This window comes from Epinephelus lanceolatus, chromosome 14 (assembly GCF_041903045.1).
Source record: "Epinephelus lanceolatus isolate andai-2023 chromosome 14, ASM4190304v1, whole genome shotgun sequence".
NCBI lineage: Eukaryota > Metazoa > Chordata > Actinopteri > Perciformes > Serranidae > Epinephelus > Epinephelus lanceolatus.
This window is the reverse complement of record NC_135747.1, coordinates 15,619,291-15,646,705: the sequence shown is the minus strand read 5'-3', so window position 1 is coordinate 15,646,705 and position 27,415 is coordinate 15,619,291. Positions and strand designations below refer to the sequence as shown.

Here is a 27,415-nt window from a genome sequence, read left to right as displayed (position 1 = left end):
GTGATTGTTCAGAGCCTTGGCATATCAAATTAGCTTTTGCCATTCATTTGGAAAGATCTAATCAAACATTAATTATTGTGACCACCTGTGAAAGAGGAGGCTGTGAAGTGTTGCTCATCTGTTCCCTTATGGTAGCTGCAGGGTCCTTACTCTCTGAATCGAGTGAGTGAGACCCAAGCAAGGAACACAGGAGACACAGAAGCAGATTGCATTCCATCAGATCGCGCAGTATCTAATAGGATGCACAGCAGCATCTGAGCCACGCTGCTGTTTGCCAGGTTTTCTGTGACCACTGAGAGCCTGGCATGATTTCTTTGACCCAGATATTTAGCAGCTTAAGAGCTTTTCTTTTTTAAGATTTTCAGGATAGCCTGCATTCCCCTGCTATAGACTGGATGAGCTGTATGAACGCAGTTGCCACTTACAGTTTAAACCGACAGGCTTTAAGACAAGCAGCTAGTCCTTTTATTTTGCAAACCATATCTAACACTATGGTAATCTTACATGTCAGTCTTTGAAAAACAATACTAGGATGCCTTGGGGTCATGCTTTTTTTCATTGCTTGTTTTTTTTTGTTCAAGAGCATGTTTTCCAATCAGTTGTGACATGTTCTGTCAGTCTATGGAGAGCGATGCCTGCCCCATGAATAGTTAAATTAGACTGGCTGGAGGGAGGATGTAATCTGGGTGCAGTCAGGTATTTCTTCCAGAGCAGTGCAGCCTGAGAAGTTGGCTAGTAATCAGCAACCAGAGGTGTCTAATTGGCATATGGCTGTGTAAGTGCCAGACTACTCTGCTCATTCATCCAAACAGAATAAATTCTCTGGCTACCAAAAAAATGTAAAACAAAGGCAGTTTTCAATAAAACAAAACAAAAAAAATGCTATTTAAAGTGGATGAGTTCTTTATATCAGAGAGAGCAATTAACCCTTTCACTTTTCTGTGAGCTGACAGAATTCAAGTGATGTGCCACATACAGCATATGCCTGTATTGTATGTGTGAAACCGAAGCTTCAGATCTGCAGATTGCTATTGAGGACAGATACAAAAGAAAAGAGGTGAATGTTGAAATGCCAAACCCTGAATTCGTGTTTGAAAGCCCCTCTGACACAAAGAGACCAAAACACTCCACACCATAGAATAAACACATCAGCCCCGGAGGAAAATTGGACAGTCCATCAAAAAAATGACTGGGCATCTGGCAGCCCACCTCTGGGCACTGGGCCATCTCCACCCAGCAATTCTTTCTCATTAAACAAATTTCACCCCACCAAAGCACAGCTAAAGCAGAAAAAGTCAAAATCTAATTTTCCTGAATGAAATCAAGCAAAAAATAATCAAGCACCCAGCGCTTTCACAGACACGCCATGTGTAAATAATCTTAAATCTCCAATGCCCGCTGCCTCTCAGTAGTTAATCTACCATCAAATACTCTCTATGATTCTCAGTTATCGAGGCAAAATGTAAACCCAGTGTGTTGTGGAGATCTGAAACATTGAAAAAAATGAAATTAAAACAGATTTTCTTTTTTGTTGTGATGCACTTTATAATTAAATTTAGTGTTTTGATGACAGTTACATTTGACTTTAGGGTCCAGTGTGTAGGATTTAGGAGGATATACTGGCAGAGCTGGGATAAAATATAATGTTTTTTTTATTTTATAATCACCTAAAAATAAAAATTGTCATGTTTTCATTACCTTAGAGTGAGCCATTTATATCTACATAGGAAGCACATCCTCGTCCACAGAGTCAGCTATATTTCTAGAGTAGCCCAAAACGGACAAACCAAACACTGGCTCTAGAGAAGGCCGTTCATGTTTTTGTGTTTTTGCATAAGCCACTGTAGTAAGCAACCCCTCCACAACAAGTTGAACAGTATCGGAAAAAAAACACTGATTCTTAACATGAAACTGCTTTATTTAGTGTTTTTACACGTTTAAATCACTGTATCTGTTTTGGCAACCCAGTCTCACTCCGATGTTGTTGAATGTTGGGTCTCGGGCAGTGACTTCTGGTGTCAGACACTGACTAAAAAGGCCTTCTTTCCACGTTGGCATGATATGAGGCCGGTCTGGCGGCGTCAGGTCGAAATGCGGCGGGACAACAACTCTAGTTAAGGGGGCAAAAGTGGGATGGGTGGGTGGGGCGGTGGATGGATCCAACAACCACTGAACTTCACTCAGGAGGCCGGCGTTTGCTTCCCGTAAGATTGTAAAGCCAAACTGTAAACGAGGTTGATAAACGTTGATATGTGATGAGGTTGTAGTGAGAATGTGTCTGTTTTGGAGAGGAGGAGACCGCGGAGGATAATTCGACTGAAAGGATCCTAACAGGGAGTTCAAGCTTGGCACATGGGAGGAGATTTCCTCATTGCCAGATATGATAAATTCTACACACAGCACCTTTAAAACTCTAAATCTCAAAATAAACTTGATAAATTAATTGTCTGACCAGTTTATCACTGATACCAACTTGTGAATATCATTGTATTTCTCAGTGTGCATTTACTTGATTAACTACTTCAATCCCTTATTATTATTCTCTTGTATTAAACAACCCTCTGTGTTGCACAATTAATGCAGTTGTATTCAATTTTATGCCAAATTATGTGTTACAGTTCGTAGTTTTCCTGTGAATCAAATTGGCTTTTCGATTGTATGTGGAGTTCATGATTGCAGAATGACAGGAAACTGCAGGGAGTGCTCTGTGGGATGATAAACCAATAATAACAAATCTCACAATACCCCAGTGTAACAGTGCAGCAAAATTTGTTTCCGGAAAATGAATCACCACAGTCATGAGCACCGTAACATCAGTCTCTCAAAGCATCAGGTGTTACAGATTCAAATCCATATTCATTAATTTTGCTGTTGGTGCAACACAATTAGAGACCCAGTGAATCCAGGACTAATCCCCACCACTCCTAGGACATGAATCACAGTAGCAGGAGATAGGAATAAATGAGCTGCAATAAAAAGGTACTAATACCCTGTATTACTCCAAGCTTAAAGTCTCCCTCTCCTTCAATACATGTGTCCACTTCTACCTCGGGAGGCTGAGATGCTCAAGCCTCTCTGACTAATTATTTTTGGTCTATGTGTGAGGAGAAGCAGGCATGATATCACACTCATATGCTGGATTAGAAATAAATAAATAAAAAAGACACACTGTGATTCATGTGTGAGAGAGTGTTATACACTTTGGAAGGTGACAGTGAAAGTCATGTTTCTGGGCTGGAGGTTTCAGTGGGACATTTTCTACACAGCAGCCTCAGAGTGTCTGACACCTTCTCCACTTTCCCCATTTTTAAAGAGTGTACACACAGCCTCTTCCTCTGGTTTCTCTGGCCCAGGTCTCTCTCCATTTTTATGAGTGACTTACTGATGAATTTCATGTTCTTCCCGCAGGAGTAAGAGAGGAAGCAATGGGCTGGACTATGACTCTAAAAGATGACTTTGGGGTCATTGCCTGGACACGGCGAGCTGGGAACTACCTCAGCCTCTTCCTCCTCTTGTCTCTCTTTTCCTTTTCAGTCCAGTCAGACATTGTGTTTCCTAAGGACCATCACTTCTCTTGGAAAGCAGGTAAAATTCTTCTTCTTTTTCTCTCTAAATGTGTGAATCACTGGATGTGGTCACTTATAAATCCACACACTAAGATATACAACTACACTTATTACACGGCTTTGCTGAATACTTATTTCTAATTGGTCAATTACAGCATTATGGTCGGCTTTTCTCAATAGCAGACCATTGCTATGGACACATTTTTCACCCTTAACAGGAGCCATAAAATCATTTTAAAATCAATAAATCATTTTTAATTTAATTACTGTGGCAAATTATTGATTACTTCAGGCAGCCATGTTATAAATGAGATAATGTACAGTGAGCGGGTCATTATTACAAAATAAACCCTTACAGGACGTGCCCACAGGAACATTTTTTTGCTGAGAGGTGCTGCCATAGATGTGCATGCATGACTGTGTATGTGCACACGCTTCAGACAGTTATACCTCACTACAAACAACTGTTTGAGACCAGACAAATGACAAAACTTGGTGTTTTTTAGAGAGACATCGGCAGCATTTCAAGCTGTGATTGTGCCACCGAAAGAGGATTTTTAAAGCCAAAATTAGATATTTTTCTAACCATAACCAAGTGTTTTTGGTGCTTAAACATAACCACAAGTTAACTCGTTTCTCTCTGGTCTGCATGTGACAAAAAAATCTAAGATGGTCTTTTGAATGGTGGCAGACATCCAGTTTTCTGTTTGCTTAGGCCACTCATGTCCCCTGGGCTGTTCATAAAGTTACGTCTGCCCGTCTGCCACTTCACCATTAGCTGCTATAAAGCTACATCCCGATGGTTGTGCCCACGCAGTGGAAGTCCGTGGCATCCAAGGTATTTTATGGCTCTAAAAAGCAATTTTCTGGTCTTTCTCTGCTTGATCAGCCTGTCCATACTCTTGATTAGCTCCCCCCTACTGCAAATCTCTCCCCAAGTTTCTGACCCCAACCCTTGTACTTTGACCTGATGTAATGACATTGTCACATCAGATTGGAGGAATTAATTAAATTTGCACATTTTAAACATCTTTTTGATATATCTCCTGAGAAGCAGCTCTTCATATGCTGTTCAGAATTTTAAAAAATGTTCAGGTATCACATGAATTAAAATAAAAATAGCCAACTGATTTACAGACTATGTTGTTCTGACCCATGTCAGTACGGGGTGCTGCAGCACCCTCAGCACCCACCTTCCCGTGCCCACGCTAGCGAGTGATTCAGCATCCGCAATAGTAGGCTTTTTTGGACCAAACAGTTTTGGAGACTCCCTGAGAGGAACTGCCCAAGGGGAAGCTCCTGCACACACTACCGTCAAGAGCTTTTTTCTATTTGCATTGGCACCGCCAATAGGAATGGTGATTTTTTTTTTTTTTTTTGGCAAGCTGTTTGTCATTTGTGTTGTCTGTTGTTAACACGTCTCACGGGTTTAAAAATGGCGGCCACCGGTGCTGCATTGGCTCATTTGTTAGACCAATCAAGGTACGCTTACATCAGTCAATGTCACTGTTCTGTTGGGAGAGAACCTAATCTGAGACAGGAGCTTAAAAAACAGCGTCCTAGTTCTTGCGCTACGGGCACAATAAATAGAGGGATTTCAGAAGGGTTCTCAGAACTATGAAAAAGTTCCTCTGGTCCAAAAACACCTAATGACCCGCTCCTCGCTGTGCATTATCCCTTACTTAGCTGCTAGCATTTGCCAAGGTTGCTCCAATGGTGTTCTATAAAAATACATTTCTTTTTTTTTTACCATTCAAGTGTAAGGATTTAACAAGACAGACCTCTGTGAACCCGTTAAGGTTCATACAGTACAGTACAGTTGCATATGCTGCATTTGTGGGCATAAACACACACGCATGCATGCACACACAGGCACACATACACACACCTATGCACACGCCAGAGATAGAGACTGTGTACACACAGCAGAATCAGACAGTCATTACTACTTCTCATTATAGGGGAAAAATACTGTACAAGTACATTTATTTTCAGTGCGACCAGTCCTGCAGGGGAAAGTAATCCTCCTTTTTCTGACACACAATGTTGGGAAGCATAAACCTCAGGCTGCTATTGGACATCATCAAGCCAGAGGGCCCTTATTCCTGGGCAGTTAGCATAATAATACCTTCCTTCTGACGGACTATCCATCCCCAGCCCTGTGGTGACAAGCAGGTCTTGGATTGCTACCATAATGATGTGCATTCTGTAGTAACATGACATGGTTAATGAGACGTCGGTGCACAGTAAATAATCATGCGCTGTTCTGCTAAGGATTTATGGCCTTGGTAATGTCTGGTTGACATGGTTTCAGTGAACAGCGTGCTGCATAGAGTATATGTATTGTTCTGTAAATGTCGACTCTAATTATATTAGTTTTTTAAGTGTTTCTATATGTTACTATTTCAATATTTTATATTGAAGCATCTATCATATTTGTGAGATAATCGTGCTTGGATAACTGCATTGAAAGCTGATGTCATACATCACTCTCTTATACAGAGAATTTGAGGTAATCTCACAATTCATCCTTCACTCGCTTAACAAATTCAATTGAAAATGCATTTCCAAAGCAGCTTGAGGAGGAAAACTTGGCCTTCCCACACAAACGCCCCACTTGCTGTGCGATTAGCACTTTCATTTCTCACTCTGCGGTTGGGTAATGACACTGCCCAAGTGATAAAGAGATTGATTAATTTCACTTGAAAGAGCGTATGTTCAAAAGGGATGTAACCGGGACACCAAGAGTGAGGATTTGACATCCTTGCAGTGCTAAGATGGCTTATGAGTTGTTTCTTAACTGGAATGAAAACCACTTTGGAGACAAGAAAGAATCTTTAACTTAACATGCCTCACCTCTGAATATATCCACCTCCAGATGACTGTTTGACTCTGGGGAAAACTGAGAGTCCATTACGATCGGTATCATAGTGCTTTGATGTTAAATTTAACAACGGAAACTACGATAAAGCGTGTTGTATTACACCTACCATACTCACAAAGAGTTGTAAAAGGCTTTTTAAATACTAAAGTCTGCCCCCCTCTCACATCTCAAGACAATATGATTTATTTTTTTAGTCACAAATATTATGTTCTTCTTCATAATATTCACTCGGTGTCTCGCCATGGGATGCAGCCTCCTGCAGCCCTGATAGAAGTATTTATCTCAATCTGCCAATCTTGATTGGCCGGTGAAAGGTGTTCATCCGTGCTGCACCCAGTAGTCCCACCTACTATATATAGTGCGCGCAGATAATGCTCCCTCAATTCAAAAACTCTTCTCACCTGAGAACTTATCTCACGTCGGAGCTTTCACTGGCTTAACTGTTCACCAGACGGATCTTTGCTAGCTTCTGTCGCTGGACGCTAGTGTCATGCTCTGGCTTCTGCCTTGTCCGTTCACACCAGACCGGACCGGAAGGTATTTTTTCTTCCAGCCCCTACATGGCAGAATTCCTCTCGGCTCCCCACCACGGATGCTGGTCGGTCGAGCTAAGCTAGCATAACAGCTACTCCTTTCGACCCCACGCTAGCACACCAGCTAGCCACGACCATTTTCTCCGTTAGCACTCCAGCTTGTCGGCAAGGTGGCGACCGCTAAAGATCACACCAGAGGAGATTTTCGGCTCTGTTGCTGTGGGAATAAAATCTCGGGGGAAGGACGCCCACCCGGTGTGCAGTACTTGCCTTGGGGTTGACCACGCCAGGTTAGCCCTTGAGATTCCCGGGTCCTGTGGACACTGCAAAGTGTTCACAGTCAAGAGCCTCAGACGCAGGCTAGCCCGCCAAGTTAGCCTCACGGGCCATGACCCGTTTGTCCCCACCGCTGACCAAGGTGCAGCCGCGGAGGAAGACGAGGACATGGCCGGGCAAGCTCCGGAGACTGGCTACGACTGGGACGCCCAGTGCGAGCAGCTCCGAGCTCCCCCGTTTCCCGAGGAAGACATGCTGGAGATTGGCATCACGGCGGATGACGATGACACCTCGTTCCTCATATCAGAGGACGAGGAGGAAGACGACATCTTCGTGACTCCAGCCCCGGCTGAAAAGCCAAAGCTGCCCACTTCCAACAGAGAGGAAAGCGGGGTGAGCTCTCCAGCTCCCTCCCTCCATGTGGACCTGCTCGACATGTGTAAATGTGTGGCAGAGAAGCTGGAGGTACCCTGGCCGGTTGAAGTAGTGGAGCCCACCCAGTCCCGCTACGAAGGCAAGCGGCTCCCCCTGGCCCGTAGTGCGGTGAAACAGCTTCTCCCTGTCTTCCCCGAGTTGCTGGCCAAGCTGTCCAAAACTTGGAGTAACTGCCCGTACAGCAACAGCCTGGGCACAACATCCCTCGACTGCGAGGCAATGGAAGCCCATGGATGGATAGCTCTCGGCCAGAGCTCTCAGCACTCTCTCCATCCTCACTGCCTACCAGGCAGAGCTGTTTGGGGCGTCCGCTGACGAGCAGGACCCCGACGCGTGGGAGGAAATGGGGGTCATCGCTGATTTATCCCTCCGCATCCAGCGTGTCTCAGTCCAGGCCACGGGCAAGGTGATGGCAACCCTCGTCATTCAGGAGCGAGCGAGATGGCTCAGCCTCGCTAACTTGAGTGACAGGGAGCAGGATGACATACTGGATATGCCAATTGTCCCAGAGGGTATCTTTGGCTCTGCATTGGCCACGATGCAGCAGAGATGTGAGGCAAAAAAGAATGACAACGAAGCCCTGAAACTTTGTCTCCCCCACAAAGCACCCACGCCTTCTCCTGCAGTGCAGCGCAAATCGTTTGCTCAAGCTGCTTCCCAGCATTTCAAGATCCCGAAGCAGCCGCAACAGCCCGGCCCACCCCTCCCGCTGAGGAAGGAGCCCAGAACCGGCTGGCACAGAAAGTCTCCCACCCCGACCGCAGTCCCGCCACCGCCACCCCTGACCACCGCGGCCTCGGTCCCCCAGGCGAGGAAGAAAAAGAGAGCGGCCTGACAGCCGTCCTCTCTCTGGGTGGAGCATCCTGCCATTCCCCGTTACGCAGGCCCACCACTTTGGCTTGTTCGTGTGCATCCCACGCCGCCGCTGCCCACTCCAGAGCCGGTCCGCAAGAGGAGAGACATCGCCTTGGAGGTTTGCGCTGTTGCGCCCTGAGCCACATGTCCACAAGTACACACATACACACATGTTCCCAAAAGTATGAAAATAAAATGAAATCTGTCACAGCCAGGCCAAGAGCCGAGGCTGGAGATAACAAAAAAAGCCAAAACAAACGAAAATACCCTGTCTATAAGCATTGTGGCCACCGAGTCCTCTGTGGCTCTGCCCCCGGGATGGGCATCACCATTCCCGGGGAGCAGAGTGACAGGCCCCGCTGTTCCTGCGATGTCCTTTCGCGCATGCGCAGTACAGCTCGGGGGTTATTTCCCCACTCTACTGCAAGAGGGCGCCACAGCACCACTGTTGGGACCTCCTGTGATAGAGCAGGAGCTGCAAAATGTTTCTCCGCTTTCTCTCAAACGGGGGGGAAGAGGAATCCGCCCTATTCTGGACCTGCGGGCTCTGAACAAATTTCTGCGGGAATACAAATTCAGGATGCTGACACATGCAGCACTGCTGCGTCTAGTAAGACCGAACGATTGGTTTTAGCCCGTGGATCTGAAAGATGCATATTTCCACATTCCCATTTACCCCCCTCACAGACAATATCTCCCATTCACCTTTCAGGGGGTGTGCTACGAATACCGTGTTCTCCCATTCGGCCTGTCTCTCAGCCCGAGGGTTTTCATACAGTGCACAGAGGCTGCTGTCGCCCCACTCAGACCTCGGGGCATCCGGCTGGCCACGTATGTGGACGACTGGCTCGTGTTGGCACAGTCAGAACAGGAGGCCAGGGTTCACACGCACATTGTCACGAAACACCTAATAGATTTGGGCTTTGTGATGAATACGGAGAAGAGCCAACTCTCTCCGACACAGGAGATACCCATTCTTGGATTATCCCTGCGCTCCGTGCCATTCACAGCTCGCCTCTTGGAGGAGAGAGAGAAAACATTCAAAGCTTGCCTCGCGCACTTCCGTCGACACAAGTCCGTCCAGTTCAGACTGTGTCTTCGGCTGCTGGGTCTGATGGCTTCAGCCATCCTTGTGATCCATCTTGGCCGCCTTCACATGCGGGAATTTCAGCGCTGGGTCACTTCACTCAGGCTGAATCCCGTGCGTCATGGCACGGAGGATAACGGTCACGGCGGATTGCGTGACGGCTCTGCGCCCACTGGCGGGCCCTGTCTTTCCTGACTCAGGGGCTGTCCATGGGCACTGTCTCGTCCAGGAAAGTGGTCACCACGGATGCCAGCCTATCCGGCTGGGGTGGCATTTACGAGGGCAGGTCTGTGAGAGGACGCTGGAGCCAGGCTCTCCAACGTCTTCACATAAACTTTCTCGAGCTCTCGGCTGTGTTTCTGTCCCTAAAACACTTCCTCCCATTCCTCTCAGGCCACCACAGGTTCCACCCGCACCTGGAGCGACTGCTACTGTGGGTCTGGCCCGTGAGTGGCTCAGTTTGACCACTGCTGGGCTCCCTCAGAGTGTGGTTATCACTATCCAAAACTCCAGGGCTCCCTCCACTAGGTCTCTGTACGACTCTAAGTGGGGAGTGTTTGAGCGGTGGTGTCTCGAACGGGGCCACATCCCGTTTCAGTGTTCTGTGCCAGCAATACTGTTGTTTTTACAGGACCTGATTGATAAAGGAAAAGCCTTTTCCACGGTTAAGGTTTATCTGGCAGCTATAGCGGCTTGCCATATAGGATTTGGGGACAAAACAGCGGGCCAACACCCTTTGGTGTGCCGGTTTATGAGGGGCGCGTGCAGGCTGCTCCCTGTCTCCAGACCACTGATGCCTCCGTGGGATTTAGCGGTGGTTCTGGAGGGGCTTAAAGGCCCCCCATTTGAGCCATTGCTGGGAGCGAGTCTTAAACACCTGTCCCTTAAGATAGTGCTGTTACTAGCTCTCTCCTCTGCAAAGTGAGTGAGTGACATCCATGCGCTCTCTATGCACCCTGTGTGCGCTCAGTTCGCCCCGGGGAATACACGCATGGTTCTGAAGCCCACCCTGGTCTTTGTACCTAAGGTGGTTGGTTCATGTTCCCCGATTGAGCTCGCAGCATTCACCGCTTCTCCCGGTGAGCAGCGAGCGCACATGCTGTGTCCAGTTCGAGCTGTGCGCTCTTATATGGACAGGACACAGAGCATCAGGAGGAGCGATCAGCTCTATGTCTCCTGGGCTGAACCCCGAAAGGGACAGCCAGTCTACCCGCGGGATGGCCGCATCCTGGGCTTTATTCAGGGGAGTGTCTGTTCAGGACATTTGTTCAGCAGCGAGTTGGTCCTCGCCTCTGACTTTTGTTCGGTTCTATATGCTGGACGTGTCAGGGCCGTGCGTGGCTAGCGCGGTCCTGGAGTCCTAACTGGAACCCAGGGACCCTCCCCACCGGCCAGTACTTGTTCGATAAGCTGTCTGGCAATACGGGAGCTACCATATCCCGTAGCGAGACACCGAGTGAATATTATGAAGAAGAACGTTTGGTTATCTAACATAACCACAGTTCTTAGAATAATATGAGCAAGGTGTCTCACCAGACGACCCTTCTTGCTGGGTGTTGAGAAGAGGTTTGCTTATTGAATTGAGGGAGCATTATCAGCGCACACTATATATAGTAGGTGGGACTACTGGGTGTGGTGCGGATGAACACCTTTCACCGGCCAATCAAGATTGGCGGATTGAGATAAATGCTTCTATCAGGGCTGCAGGAGGCTCCATCCCATAGCGAGACACCTCACTCATATTATTCTAAGAACTGCGGTTATATTAGATAACCAAATGATTTTGCCAAGACAGGGGATCTTGTAGGATCACGATTTGCAAAACTACAACTAGATGCCTTTTGAGATTATTCCCCATCCTGCTCCTGCTGGAAAATGTGGTATATGAAAAATTCCTTATGTGTCTGCAAAAATACACAACTCTAGAAACACAAGATAAAAGGCGTCATGTTTCGTCAGTATTACTGTCAATGAGTCAACATATAATCCATAGAGATAAACTGTATTTGGTACTAACTGTACATCATACCAGTTACATTTATTATTGTAGGTTTTATTGCCTCAACTCGCCCTCAGCCTCTGTTGGTTAGCTGCGCTATTATAGTGGGAGGGGAATGAAGATTTCTCACTAAAGTAAGAACTGGGTGGTGGATCAGATACACGCCAGATTAAATACAAACCCTTGTTTACTCCACAACTCCACCAGTTTCTCCTCTCTTCTACAGAGGGAGCGGAGACTTATTCACATTCTTAATGCCTCACCAGAGCTCCCGTCATGTTTACAGTCTACCCGGTTTGCTGCTTCTTGTTTGGTGCTGGAGAGAGTGCATCTATTCTTTGCTGTTTGCATGAGCCAAGACTAAAAACCTTATGATAATATTAAATGTTTGATTTTTATCGTAACGGCAAAACGCGAAACAGACGAACTTAGAGCTTGAACTGAGTGAACAAGGACATTTTTGGTTTAGTTTGGTTTAAATGAGCAAATCTTCTTTGGAGCCATACGTGTTTCACATTCGCTCTCTGCAGCAGCTCCAGGCTTTATATCACAAGTCCGATTGTCGCGTTAACATCTGCAAATATTGATTTAACTTCCCCATCTCCACCATAGACATAATATATTTGAATACTTCATTTGGCTGACAAGCTCCCTTTTAATTTTGGGCTTGTCAACGTAGGAAAGATGTGCTCTAAATTATGCACAGCCACCCCATTGTGTGTTTGGTGTGTCTATCTAGGCCAGCAGCATTGTGGGGTAAATCTTTTGTGTGAGCCAGTTCCCAGAGCTGTAGCTAAGCTGGGAGTCTCTGGCTCAAACAGAGAGCTGGAGCCATTTAAGCTTGACCTTCATCAGTGTCTTGGAGAGTAGAATGGAGCGCAGAAACACTGCGGCTAATGGGACTATTATTTAACTCTTTAAAGTGACTGCTCAAAGACAAACCCTTTTAAACAGCCATACTTTCCCTTTTTAACAGCAAGGTATACATCTACCATTAACACTGAAGAGCTTTTTGATCAAGAAGGTAGTAATGCGTTTTCTGTATATTACTGATAACAAATTGAGCATGAGAAAAATGTTACAAGAGGTATCACATATGATAAGGACTGAATGTTCTCTCTGCAAATACCCTAGCAACACATCAGTGCTGTTGACTGGTGTGATTTGCATTTCTCTGTGTGTTTGTTTTACTTCATTACATTAGGGTTGTTGCACTGCTGTAGATTGCATATAACTAGTTTATGTGTTGAGGAAATTGATTTTAGAATATAATGGCAGACAAGTTAAAGTTTGCCTACCGAAGCTTTTGCCTCTTAAATTTTGTTTTTTTGTAATTCAAGGGATCATATACAGTCCTGCTAGCTTCAGAATGCTGATATCCCCCAAAACAGAGCGTTAAAATTGGATTTATTTCGACTTCCATAAGCGTCTGCATTTAAACACGACAGCAAGACACCGCGCTCATCCAGTGTCAGCTTTAGTCTACTTCAGAAGTAAGATCCTCTCTCTCAGGTTTTCATTTGTCATCTTTGAAATGAGTGTAATTTTTCCTGCAGAAGGTTTTTAAAATGCTGGGCTTCACCTATCAGAAGTTATTTGTGTTTTTTTTACAGCTTAGTTTAACAAACAGGAAAAGAGCTGAGTTATTCTTAGATCCAAGAGCTCATCCCAGAAGGGGCTATATTGTGCATCAAAGCTTCTCTCTAAAACAGAAAAACACCTTCACTTAAGGTTTTTTTTCCTGCTTTGACTAGGGAATCCAACTAGTTTGGGGTAGTGAGGTATCTTTATCTCTGAGGAGAAAAATCCGATATTCCAACATAATTTTAACAATACATTGGAGTGTACAGCATTAACACTGCAGTGAGCACTATAATTAAGAGAATGTGTTTATATTTGTCCTGCAACTATGTATTTCCCCATTTACTTACCTTTTTAAATTCATATTTTTTCCAATTTTGGCTATAAAATTGAAATTATATGTGTCGTTGTTTTGATGAATCCTGCCAGGCTTCTCTGGAGGATTGAATAACTAAGCTGTCTTCAGTTCATCTAAATTATGTGGGAACTTTCAGCTGTAAGAATCAGCGGAGGGGCAATGATTTTCAAAAGATTGAGAAATCAATAAAGGGTTTTACTTAATGAGAGGGATCTCTCTCAGCTCCAGCTGGATTATTCAAAGAGTTTACGAGGCCGAAGCTCTAGGACCCGGTCTAACCCGAGGCTTGTGACTGTAAGAAAAAAAATAAGCCCAGATGTGGAGTGATCCAGTCAGGCAACATTTACATTTCATTTCAGGGTCTGAGTGTATTTATTTGCAATTTCAGCACACTGTTGCACCATCAAAGCTGAAATCAAACATCACTGCTGCAGTGAGCTTCTGTTGTTTCTGAAAAATAAGCTCAGAAGAGGCAATGCGCTAGGATCCAGTCTGCCGTGGTTTCACATTTAACCAAACTGCACTGAATAATTTACAAAGGGCCTTTTTTGCATTATGGTGACAAAGAAATAAAAAGGCAAATATGCTTTTTTTGCCAGTTAGCATTACTGGATAAGATGTTGCCAACAGACAATATCTAGTTACCCTCATACTGGCTTCCTCTTGCAACAAATTTAAATGTCAATATTGTCATGGATGATAGAATTCGTTCATGAAAGAAGTCAAAGCTCATCCTGATGGAGGTGCTGGAGGAACAGATCCAACAGGTTCCTTCCTCTGGGGAGCATGAATACACACAGAAATTTGCATTTCTAACACTGGCCAGGAGATGATTTGAAAATTGGAGACTTTGAAAGAAGCAACAGGAAATTCACACAAACAATAAATCATAAAATTAGGCACAGACTTTGGATCTACTAGTATGTAAGGGGGGGCATGGACTACTTCCTTGGTAGCCTTGTCAGCTACATATGTATACAGCTGTAAGGAAAGCAAGAAAGTAAGATGTAGATGTTCACAAAACATCTTTACTATTATGCAAATAAAAAATTGTTCATATCAAAGAGGCAAAGCCTTTGTCACGCATGCTTATATCAGTCATGAAATCCTGATACTGTACCTTTAATAAAAGGGGAAATCGAAAATCATTAGACACCACTTCTGAATGAAGGTTATCTATTCCATAAATCATTTATCTTACATATCAATTGAAAACACAGAGAAATAGAAAAATAGGTACCTGCAGTTAGCTCAGCTGGTGCATGGAACCTTGCACATTTGGACACTTTTCAGATCTGTATTTTTATTTTTAACTTAAGTATTTTTAGCTTATTACTTAGCTACATTTACCATTTATACCTTTTATATTACTAGTCTATATGGATTTTGCCTACATTGACTAAAATGAGCAGTCACATGTGTGCATGGTTATTGTAACTCAAATCCAGTACTGTACAGTGACAGACTCTATGCCACTGGCGGCCATATTGACAAGTAGCCAGCTTCTGCTCCATACATAATAGTGATGCCGGTCAGGTTTTTTTTAATACCCCCATCTAATTCACCCATTATGAGAGCCAATCCCCAACGCTCGATAAGCAAAAATATGTGTTAATCAACCACCCGACCCAACCTACAAACCACCTACTTTGTGCATTACAGTAGCGCAATTGACCTATGGCTAAGCCACGCCCCCCTCCACTCACTCGGATGAAATATCAACATTCAGTGACCGATACTATGGCAAATGTCATCAGTGAGGCAATTGATGATTTTTGGGGACATAACGATCAGATGTCATGGAGAAGTAACCAAAAGGGCCTAAACTACACATTGCAGGGATATATTAATCATTTTATTGTTGAGAAGGTTGATGACAAGCCAAAATTTACAGGTCCCAGTGTAAGCGTGATAATCCGCATCTCGTTGCCGAAATTTTGGTGCATCAAAGTGCCACTGAAGTTAAGGTTTATGGCTCAGAATATGAGAAAAGGATAATGACCTTTTCACCATCTTTACCAAGAGTGTCTCTCCGTTAGTTTGGTGCTACAGTATTTACATTGAATCATTCAGCATAACGTTTGCCAACCTTTGTTATCTCTGAGATTACAGATAAGTTCATGAAGCTAAACTCCAGAAGTTAACGTTAGCTTAACGAGAGCCCTTTGGACAACAGCTAACAATGATGTACGATCACCAAAGTACAAAACTAGAACAAAATAGGCTAATGAACTCCCAGCAAACAAGGTGACATGATGAACAACGCAGCTAGCAGCTAACAGCTAACGTCAGGCTAACTTTAGCTAACGTTAGCTAGAGATGTTAAAGATAACTTTATATTTCTTTCCAGCAAAGTGACAATATGTTGCCTCAAACACAATGTTGACTTACCTTAAAACAGATGTAGACATCATTGTTAATCGTATTCACGTTGAGTTGATGTTGTGGTCTAAAGTTACCACACAACTTTATCCAAAGGAGACACTTTTCTCAGTTGAGATGTGGTTTAGGAAAGGGTAAAAAATACACCCCGTCGCCCAGCCTCTCAGGATACCTTGTGTCGGAGTTGCATGTACCCCATGCACACTGTTTGACCATTTTTAAACTTCAAATCTCCGAAAAAGCTCATAAAACTGAATGAATCTGACTTTCTGTAATGCATTTCAATGAACGTCCAGGCAGAGAATGTGCGAGTGTATGGGAATGGCTATATGCACTGTGATTGGCTCATCACGTTTGAGGGCTTAGCCATAGGTCAGTTGTCTGTTCTGAGGACTGAGACAAGGGCTGAGCACAATATCCAAGGTGTCGGTGAAGATTCTCAGTCATCCAGGTCATTGTAAGCTTCTTGGATGAGAGGCGAAACGTCTTTAAGAAACGCAAGCAAGTCCAGTTGCCTACGATATAGCACTTACGATTATATCTAAGGTGTGTGTGTGTGTGTGTGTGTGTGTGTGTGAAGTTTAAAGAACAGAGGGAAGAGAGGGTGGACGGTTGCATGCTTCATTTCTGTAGGTTATTAGTAACTTTGGCCTACATGGAATGCTTTTTTGTCACTTTTGTCCCACCTGCCCGAACCCGTGACATTTTCTATTACACTTACTTGAACCTGACTGACCTGCGAGTGAGCTGACTGTGGTTGTCACTGATAGGTAACCATGGTGGCCGCTCAAGTGGAGGAAACGGCAGAGTGACCTGCATTTTAGCGAGGAAGGATGCACTCATTCAGCTGCTGAACTGCTAAGCTGTTGAGCTCGTGTGAGCAGGGCTATTGATACAGAGACTCTTCATAGAGTTTATCAGCTGTAAATGACAAACAACATGTTGAATAGAAAACAGGTTATTGTAGGACATCGGAAAATGTGTTTACACGCACTGCCATAATGTTATTACTTGTGTTGGGCTGAACTCAGATTGAGTCTGGCATTCAAACCAAATACAAGCACACAGTTTGTCTGTACTGGCGGCGTGTGTCTGAAAGTTACAAAGAACCTCTGGTTGGACTGTGAACAGCCACTCACTGAGATTTATTTTATTACATTTCTTTTTTAGTTGAATATTAGAATGGAAAGCTCTTGATACAGCTATGAGTGATGTTCTCTCTTTTCATCTCATAACACTACTGTCCTTTTCCTGCACTCAGCTTTGACATGGAAATGTGCCATTAAGGTCGTGTACACTGTAGAAGCTGTCTTAATTTCCAAACATCTGAAATTGAGAGTCTCACATTGTAGTGCAGATAGGGAGAATAAACAATATCAATAGCGTACTCCTGAACAGAAACAGGAGCACAATTGTGAAGAATCAAATTCTGTTTGATTCCTGTTTCCCCAAACCTTCTGTGAACTCTTATTTTGAATGATCCATACAGCCTACCACACAATACATTTTTGATTGAGTCTGGACAAGCTTTCTAGATGTAATTAAGTGGTTAGAATTAATATATATTTACCTGATACTGCCCTCTTCAGCTGACTAATGAAGACATCTCAGTGTCATCACATTCCCCTGAGCCAGTCAAGTAACTTGATAACACATGTCAGAATCAAGGACTTGACTTTCTAGCAGAGGACTAAAAAATTGAGCATACACTGTATTTGATTGAGACTCCAGACCAAACTGCAAGCAAACCTAAAACATTGTGAATCAAACACTGCAGGCCAATTAAACCAGCACTATTCATGAACATGACTAATTCAAAGAAAAGTTTTGGCCAGTGTGTTCTGAAACACACACACACACACGAACACATTTTCAAACTTTCTTCCAGTTTCAACAGAGGACACAGAACTATTTTGTAGATTTGATTCAGTCAAGCAGCTATTACAACTGATAGATTCATAAGAAAACAATTTCAGTAAGGAAATGAGTCAAGTTTGCAAGTATTACATTTTCACAGTAATAAGAAACAATTTAAAACCTTCCACCATCTGCGGGCCTGAGCAGAACATAAGTAAGGCTAATGAATAGACAACGTCATCAGGCCCTTAACATCTGCTCCAATCTCAGCGAAGGGGCGTCCCATCTGGCTACAAAAGATGCTTACCTGAGAAGCACTCTGAGTTTGCTTGTTTAACTCATCAACAGTTCTCCATCAATGTCGAGGCTGTTCTCACACAACAGTAAAAACTTTTAAGCTGATTGAAATCAAAAATATGTGTTCATGCCATCTTACAGAATTGAGATGACAAGTTCAAGAAGCTTAAAGTATTCAATTGAATCAACAACAGTTCAGTCACAGTGACAAACAAAGCAGCCACATGTGTTTTACAGTTACATTTTCTCAGTTTAAAGACTCAGTTCTTCACTTGGCGCAAAGAATTTACAGCTGTGTCTGTTGCTGATGGAGACATTTTTGTAATCAAATCAAATAAAGTTAAAAATGCCCCCAAAAATATCTTAAAAAAAAAAAAGAAAGAAATATAGGTGCACAAGCATAGGGAGTGCAAGCAACACTACCCTGCATGGTTTGCACTGTTTTTATTAGGCAAGTAACTGCAATAATTTATCTTCACTTCTATTTAACAGAAAAATTGCCATCACATATGCTTTCTTCAGACTACAATGTTTTACTTTAACTTAATAATCTAAGAAGCTCTCCAAATAAAACTAGAAATGTTAAGTTTAATCACCAAACTCAGTTGATGAATTTATATACCTAGGAAAATGTTAAAAGATTAGTCGATTCCACTAAACCGCTATATGTTTTACAGTGACACAGATCCTCCTCATTTATCCAGCTGTACCCATCGACTTCATCCCCATCCAGACAGTTTAACCCAGGAATTGTGCAAGTAGTCTTATTCAAAGACTGGCAATCCTGTGCTGTAGTCTTTTTACTGATAAACTGGAGTAATCCACTCTGTGTTAGCATCATACAGTATTTCTATGGCAGCCTGGTCTCACTCTTAAGGCAACAAATTACACAGCAGTGTCCCTGGCGTCACTATAATGATGCAGCACCCTTCAGCATCTGTATGAGACGCACTGGTCTTTCAGCCAACTCTAGTGTGAACCCCTTTTATCCCCAGGGACCAGTGTTTGCTTCCTGTCTGAAACTAAAAGTCAGCATTCAGTGATTTTGTCGTGAGTTGTTAATATCAATCACAATCTTTTCTTGACCCTAACCAAGTAGTGTTGTCCCCTAAACCTAACTGTCAACCCCATCTAAGAAGTAGCTGTGTGTGGGGTGAGTAGACTCACATATCTGGAGTCATTTTAATTACGCTGGTAACTATACAGGTAGAGATGCAATCATGTTTCCTATGGCTTAAACAGTCTACTTCAGTTCATAATCACCACTTTTAGTTTTATCTGCACATTTAACTGTTGTGTGACAACTTAACTTTTTCCATAGCTTAACTGGCCCACTTGCCCACATGCTGCTGTACAGTTGCTTGCTTTCTTTTTGTTGCAGGTGGAATAATGAATGCGTATGAATCTAAGGTTCATGTTTCTTGCTCACCCTGCAGTCACTAAATCAGAATTGGTTCTTACTCACTGTAGTAAATTATTAAATGATTTAATTTTTTTGGTTAAAAACAACCCCTTTAATATCCATTAACCCCCAAATAACACATTACTTTTTTAATATATAAGTTTAGTGAGTAATTTGCCTTGAGCTAAAATGTTAAATTATGAAGTGTTGTGTGTGGACTAAGCATCATGCCTAGAAATCACCTCTAGTCTACAGTTACTTCTCAGCAGCCGGCATAGCTGCAACCCTTTTTGCTGATGTTGATACTGTACATATGGGTTACATTCAGTCATTCTTTATTTAGTCTGTGTTTTATTTATTTATTTATTTATTAGTTTTGTATATACAGAATGACTGCAGACACTGATGGAAAGATGCAAACTGTGTTGGAGAGGGCATGTTTGTTACCTTTTTTGGAAGATACATTCCAAAACTCAATTCTTTATTTTAATGTAAGCACAGCGATGACTGCTACCAGGTGATTTGTCCTGTGAGCTCCGCAGTTGTCAGCAGTTTGACAACAGCTGTGTATCAAAGTGGAATTTCTCCTGCTGCATACTGTACAGAGAGCTTTAAAAGCAAATAAGAAATGATTCACACAGGGCAGAGCACAGCTACTGATACTGATGCAGTGTTCTCTATGCTCCAAATTTCTGAAGCGAGTCAGTCTGTAATGTTGCAGCATCTAACAAACAAATTAACAAAGACGTCTCAAAATTTTAAGTTCAAGATTGGCAGAGTGACATTTGTAGGAAGTTCCATTATCTAAAATGAAATGGCAAATAAGTTGCAACATGTTTATTGACTGCAAACACAGATTAACAACACAAAGTTCCCTTTCATCAAGTCGGTCTCTTTCTAACTTGAGGGGTTGAGATATTATTGTCGGCACTGGTGTGAGATCATGAACATCAGACATACATCTGAAAAGAATACAAAGTTTTAGAAAGTGAGGAGATTTTAAATGTCACAGTAACGATACAGGTTTCATTGTGAAAAATGTGAGTGATAAGATAAACATGCAAAAATACTTTCCCAACTATTTTTCAGCAGATAAGGGCAGCAGCTGTGTGTTGAAAATATTAAAATAGTTTTACCTTCTTTGGTAGCAACATGATATATTCAGATATATTTGGGTTAGCTTATCACAAAGACTGGAAGCAAGGGGAAACATTTAACTTCTATCATCAAAAAATATCATTAATAAGCTGGCTGGCCATTAATATGTGCATCAAAGAGTCACCTGGGTTTTATTTTAAATTATGACAGTGTCCAAAACCAGCACCATCAATATGAAGACAGGACATCTGGGGAGGTTTCAGAGAACACTTTCATTCAGCCGAGCTTCTGTTTCTTCGCACACAACTGTTTGAGGTGACACATGTACATGATTTAGGCCTAAGTGTTTTCCCTCTGCTTTTTGTAAACACTGTAAAGCTTTCAAGATGTTTCCCTTGTTCTGTTCATATAGTATCAATTATGCAACTTGCCATTACAGTTTAGCAAATCCCTGCAAATATGCACAAATGCTGTCTCATTAAAATTTGAAAAAAAAAAAAAAAAAGTGGTTTGCTGTTTAGCTCCACGCATACCTCCCTTGGGTAGGCTAAATCTAGTACGCCAAGTAAGCCTGATTAGGATCAAGGTGAATAAAATTCAAAGTTGACTATTGATCTGAGGGTGAAAGATGTTGCTCCAATTAGATATTCTATATCCCAAACACAACCACTCTGCATCTTTCAAAGTGCCTTGGGCTTACCATTGACAGAAAACACAACAACAAAGCAGACGACAAGCAGATGCTCTGTGCTTTGTTTAATTTAACCATACTCATAATAATAAACTGAGCATTTCAGCTATCAAAGCAACCTTGACAAAAAAATCGACGCGTCTCTGCAAAAGCCCTTTACATTGATTATGCAGCTGAGATCTCATTTTGAACTCGTGTCTCTTCTTCTGACTGGCAGTGAACTGATTGAGGCTGTCATAAAGAACTGGCGGCTCGTCTCATGAGAGCCACAAGGCAGGAGATTCCTAGCAGTCAGATCCTTAATCCCATGAGAATATTCTCACAGAAGAGTTAGCTTTCAGAGCCGCTCTCCTCTCAGAAGTCTCTTTCAAGCAGCGCAGGGTTTTCACATCACCCTTATACAAAACGTTCCAACTCTGGTCAAATCTCCCAGTCACAATTTTCCATTAGAGGCTCGGAGGAGAAATAGGGAAAGATACACAGCCATGACTAGTTTGTAACTGGGGACAGAATTAATTATAAATAGTTCCTGTAGCTACTGGGAATATCCAGCCTGAGGAGCCATTGTGTAAATGATGGGAATCAAAGATAGAAGGTCATCTCTTTACTAAATGACTCCTGCAGGTTCAATTAATGCTAATATTGAAATACATAAAAGGCATCTCTTGAGCTTCTAATTTGTGTTTAATAAAGCCCCATGTGTGCAGAATAGTTTCTTTAATATATCGCTCTAAAATTAATTTAGATCCAGTCTGATGGCTGTTGAAAATATAATGTGAACTCATAAATTTTGTGGGTTTTTTGAGACCCTTTCTCCACTTTAAGATGAAGGAATAAATACACAGGCATATTCGGCACATTGGTGTCTAGCTGCTGCGCAGCATCAACCACCCTGTTCTCTGTTAAAAATAGTCAGAGTATCTTCAGTATAGCTGACTGTAGTGTTGACATGATACCAAAATTTTGAGTTTAATACCAATACCAAGATTAGTATCACAATTCTTAATACCAAAACAATACTTGAAACTAAAACAGCACTGATTTGATAACTCAATACTTAATAGATCAGACACAGAATGTCCGAAAAGCATGTTCGTATTTTGTTGTGAAACCTCCAGTTTATTTACAGTGACATCTTAACTATTTCACTTTAATTCCATACATATTAGGGCAAATTTCTAATCTATGGTCATATTTAATGGTTCAAATTTTAACATATTATGGAATTACCGTGCATGGTGCACATGTATTATTCTTTTAATAATTACAAAATTACAAAATGGGATTCTACCAACAAGACTTTGCCACTTCAATGTAACTCCAGCAACCCAATCACCTTTCTTTTTCTAGCGGCATTATCTTCACTATGTGTACTAAATTTACCATGGGAAAGTATTTTTCTTTACTGGCCATTCTGTCTGTCACCACAGAACCACTGTAGTTAAGAAGTTACATGTAGCTAGTAGTAGCCCTGTGCTTCAGTATTTAGCTATTTCACCGTTTTAAAAAGAACCAAAACAAGACCCTCACAATAAATGTAGCTTAATGAGCTTAATACTTTTGTCATTTTGGAACTCATATCCTCTAATATGCTTAGATATAGTGCTATTTACAGTACAGGGAAGGCCTGAAATCAATACACAACACTTTTAATATGCTGTGTACCTTGTATGATTCAGCAATACATCACCATCCTATCAGCTGGCTTGCCACCTAGCTTATTCACCAGCCTGTCATGTTTAATACTCAATCAATCAATTTTAGTTAATTTTATTTATAAAGCCCAATATCACAAATAATAATTTGCCTGAGAGGGCTTTACAGCATATGACATCCCTCTGTCCTTTAAGGAAAAACTGCCCCCAAAAACCCTTTAACAGATAGCATATATAAAGTGAACAGAATAGGCCCGAGCACAGAACCTTGTGGACCTCCAAAACAAACTTTAGTACGTAGAAATGATTCATCGTGAACATGAACGAACTGAGATCGATCGGATAAATACGATTTAAACCAGCTCAGTGTAGAACCGTTTCGGCCAATTAAATGTTCAAGTCTCTGAAGCAGAATTTGATGGTCAATTGTGTAAAATGCGGCACTAATTAAGCAAGTACAGAGACGAGTCCTTTGTCTGAAGCAATCAGAAGATCATTTGTAATTTTAACTAGAGCTGTCTCAGTGCTATGATGCACTCTAAATCCTGACTGAAATTCCTCAAATAAATTATTATCATGGAGAAAGTCACACAGCTGGTCTGCGACTACTTTCTCAAGGACCTTTGAAAGAAAATTGGTCTATAGTTGACTAACACCTCTGGATCCAGGGTGGGCTCCGTGTAGAGGTCTTACTGTCCCATCACTGAGGTGCTTGGCTAGATCTGAAGCATTGCCTCCCTAGCATGACAATGTTTTAAAGCAGCTTTTGCATACAGACTTCATTATGTCGGTGGATTCACCATCAGTGTTGGCCCTGTTTCGTTACACAGTAGACTTCGGCAGCCCGTTTTGTTTACCAGTAACATCATGGAGTGTGAAGGTATTATCTCTGAAGATGAGTAGCAGACAAGATGAGGCAGGGGCTTTCTCTCTCTCAGTCAAAGCTGAGGCACATGCTGTATGAACAGGGATGAATGCACAGCTGTATGTTTCCTGACAATAAACTGCTCAAGTGCCCAACTTGGCTACTTGGCTAGTCCTGCCACCACCTCTTGATCACGTTCACCAGAGACAAATCTGACCTACAGCAAGTACTGAACGCTGGAGCATTCTAATACTGAACCATTTTTAACCAAAAAGTATGAAAAAAGCACCTAAATTTTGATGTTCATGCAGCTGACTGCACAAATCAAACCCCATTAGATAGCCCAAGGACAGTAATTATTGCAGATAGGTCACCTGAAATAAAAACTCAGCCAAATTTGTTATTTATAAGGAAATTTAGGAATACAGTCCTACCTCCCAACCAAAAAAAAGTCACAATGCTCAAACTTGATTAGTCAACAGCTTCAGCTCCTTTAATGCAAATGAGGTAAAGCTGCTGACAAGAGCTTCTCCTGTTCCGCTGCCCAAGTGCAAAGATTTCAGTAAATCAGCAGCGAGGAGAGCCAGGCAGGAGCATGTCCTGTTCTTTGATGCCTCCCCAGAAGTTGGGAGTATTGAGTTGCGAGGCTGATGTGAATGACCTTGTAGTTTGTTGGTTATGCATGTCTGCGTGAAGGTCAGACGCATAAAGAGACCGTAAAAGTAATCTGTCACCACATGCAATGAACGGACAAAGCATCTGACATCCTCTGCCGCACACTACAAAATAAATTAAGCCTCAGTGTCACATGGCATTATTACTCTATCATTCTGTTCCTCATTTTTGTCAGGGTTCTTATTATGCTCTATAAAAGCTCTCCAGTGAGGCAGCTTCATTGTAATTCTGGTTCATAAAAAAAGGCTATTTGCTGCTTTAACAAAACATGACACGCCTGTTGTAATTACAGTAGTTTTAATGAGATGAACTCCTCTTTGCTCTACAAAAAAAAGAAGAAGAAAAAACCCAGTAAGCCTGAAGGTTTCAGCCAGACTGAGTCAGTGTGAGTCCAGGGAGAAGCTGCAGAATATACAGGGGAAGCTAAATGCCAGAAATGACTTAAAAAAAAACACCCAAAAAACTCTCTGTGTTCATCTTCTTCATGGAGCAGTTTCCTTGACAAGCTGCTCTCCATGCTGAAGTGCTCTGTCTTTGTCAGCACAACTGCTTATGCCACCCACTGCAGACAGAGCTGGAAGTAAATAGGTTAGCAGCCGATAAGATTTCTCATTTCTTCTTGCAAGTTCCACTCCATTTCTATCACAATGTCCTCCTTTGTTTGATAATTAATGACATGATATTTGTTTCCTGGGGTGGATGTTTCACTTCACTGAAAAAGAGCTCCTCAGAATAATGGAGGATGGGGACTCCTCGCAGATGCACTACCCAAAGTAAGAGAAAAAGGAAAATGGTAATAATGTTCTCTGTGTTTGAACAGCAGCCTCTACAGAGACCTGTTAAAATAGCATACTCTGTTTACTGTGTATTTGACCCAGTGGGGAACACACTGAAGAGACAGCGAGGTGAAATCAAATGGATTTTTTTTTCCTTACCTGAGAAAAACTCCCATATGAGTCATTTTCTGATTGCAGAGCACTGTCTATCAAGAGCGCTTGTTTTATTCTACCCTTTGATCAACTGCTGTGCTGAAACAGACTAGTCAGAACAGAGGATGTACAAGGGAAGTGAGGAAGAGGGAGAGGAGAGAGGCCGTGAGGAAGGGATTGCAGTGGGGTTATCTTGCCAGCATTAATGCGGTAGCCGAAGCAAAATATGCCTTTTGAATTATGACCTATGTCACTCATCTAACAGAAAGCTTAAGATTGAAAAACATGCATATCCAGGATCTGGGCTTTGTTCCAAGAAGCAGCTGTATGGGGCCATCGGAATAACTTTACAGTATAACCCTGGGCCAATCCAGTCTCCAAGAAATTACGTTTATATAGGAAGCACAGTGCTGCCATGACTGTGTTTTTTATCAACACAGGGAAAGTGTTGTTAATCATCACATACGGCAAATAAGCAAAATCTTAATACTGAACACGTAGCAACTAGAGCACAATTACACATTTTTATGGTACTTCGTTAAGGTTATGGAAAGATCTCTACATCCATACCAAACACCTACTGATGAATTTTGTCCGGCACAAAAAGCTTTCTTCACTTTCTTCTTTCAAAGTTTGCCTGAGAACATAACCAAGGCAGCAATTACATTTCACTCTGACATACTCAGGGAAACAAATTGATGTTTTATAAGCATAATTTCTAGTCGACAGGATTGCCCTGTTTTGTTTTTGTGTTCAAGCCAAGTGTTTTTTTTTTTTTTTTTTGGCCCTGCACACCCACAAGTCAATTCATTTAGGGCTGATTAGACCTCGGCTCAGGTTGAAGATACGCTAGAATTGCATGATGTCAGCAGCTCACATGAACGTGATAAAAGTGTCAGCCCGGATTTTGCAGAGCGAAATTTACCGTTCTCTCATTAACTTCTGTCACTGTCCTTTCAGCACCCCCCTTTCTCTGCTGCTTTCATTATATCACCATGCAGTTAGATAAACAATCAATATCCCCCCAATGAGATGTCCTGAATGAGAGGTCAGTCCCACCTTCTTTCTCAGACTGACCGATCATTGGAGAGCCTTGTGATTTTGTATGCTGGAGCACAGTCTATTCGAACTCTATGTACACTGACAAAAAACAAATACATCTTGCTCCATTTTTCAAAGGAACCTGTCACGAAAGAAATCCAGTGTGCCAATAACTACACTATGAGATGTGAAAAAAGCTAACACCAGAGTCAGGCAGATGTCAAGCAGTCATACACAAAAAACCCGTGAAGAGGTCCAATTAGTCAAAAATAATTAAAATTCTAGCAGGTCTTTTAATAAACCTGACTCTTGGAACAGAGCCCTGTACGTCTGTTACGTTAATTAACTGACTGAACCTACCAATATAAATGCTTAATGTCTAATTCTTTAAATTATTTATATATACTATATATATATATATATATATATATATATATATATATATACATATATATATATATATATACATATATATATATATATATGTATATGTATTTTTTTTTAATGTTGGGAGCAACCTGAAGTTATTACCCCTCATATAATGACCCTAAATTCCTGGGTTAATTTCACATTCTACCGTGACTAATACAGAGTTAAGCAGCACATTTATTAGCCATACATCATACACTCAAAATGTCAGATTTTGATGTCCCCAAGATTGGCCAGGACTTCTCTCTTGCTCATTGATTTATAACAATTACACAGGGAGTCATAAAACTCCTGCACTGACAGCAGCTGCAATAGGCCGTGTTTTGAGCAAGTGGCACGACTGTCTCTGAATGCCTCTTAATATTAGGCACTGGGCATTTGGTTTTTCTTTCCAACATCAATCAATTGAAGCTGGTGATAATTAAATACTAAAGACGAGTCAATTAATAAAGTTACAAATCTTCATGACAAAATGAATACTGGAATGTTCCGACATCTGACTGATGATATAGTAGTAAGT

General features: G+C 42.1%; 1 protein-coding gene across 1 annotated transcript in view; it reads left to right on the top strand.

The window, feature by feature from the left end:
• thsd7ba (thrombospondin, type I, domain containing 7Ba) overlaps nucleotides 1-27,415 on the top strand; it is a 243,155-nt gene that overhangs the window by 54,581 nt on the left and 161,159 nt on the right. The window contains exon 3 of the mRNA XM_078174396.1: nucleotides 3,409-3,585. Within this exon, the coding sequence (XP_078030522.1) occupies nucleotides 3,426-3,585 (160 nt within the window). The 5' untranslated portion in view covers nucleotides 3,409-3,425. The remainder of the gene's footprint in view (nucleotides 1-3,408; nucleotides 3,586-27,415) is intronic.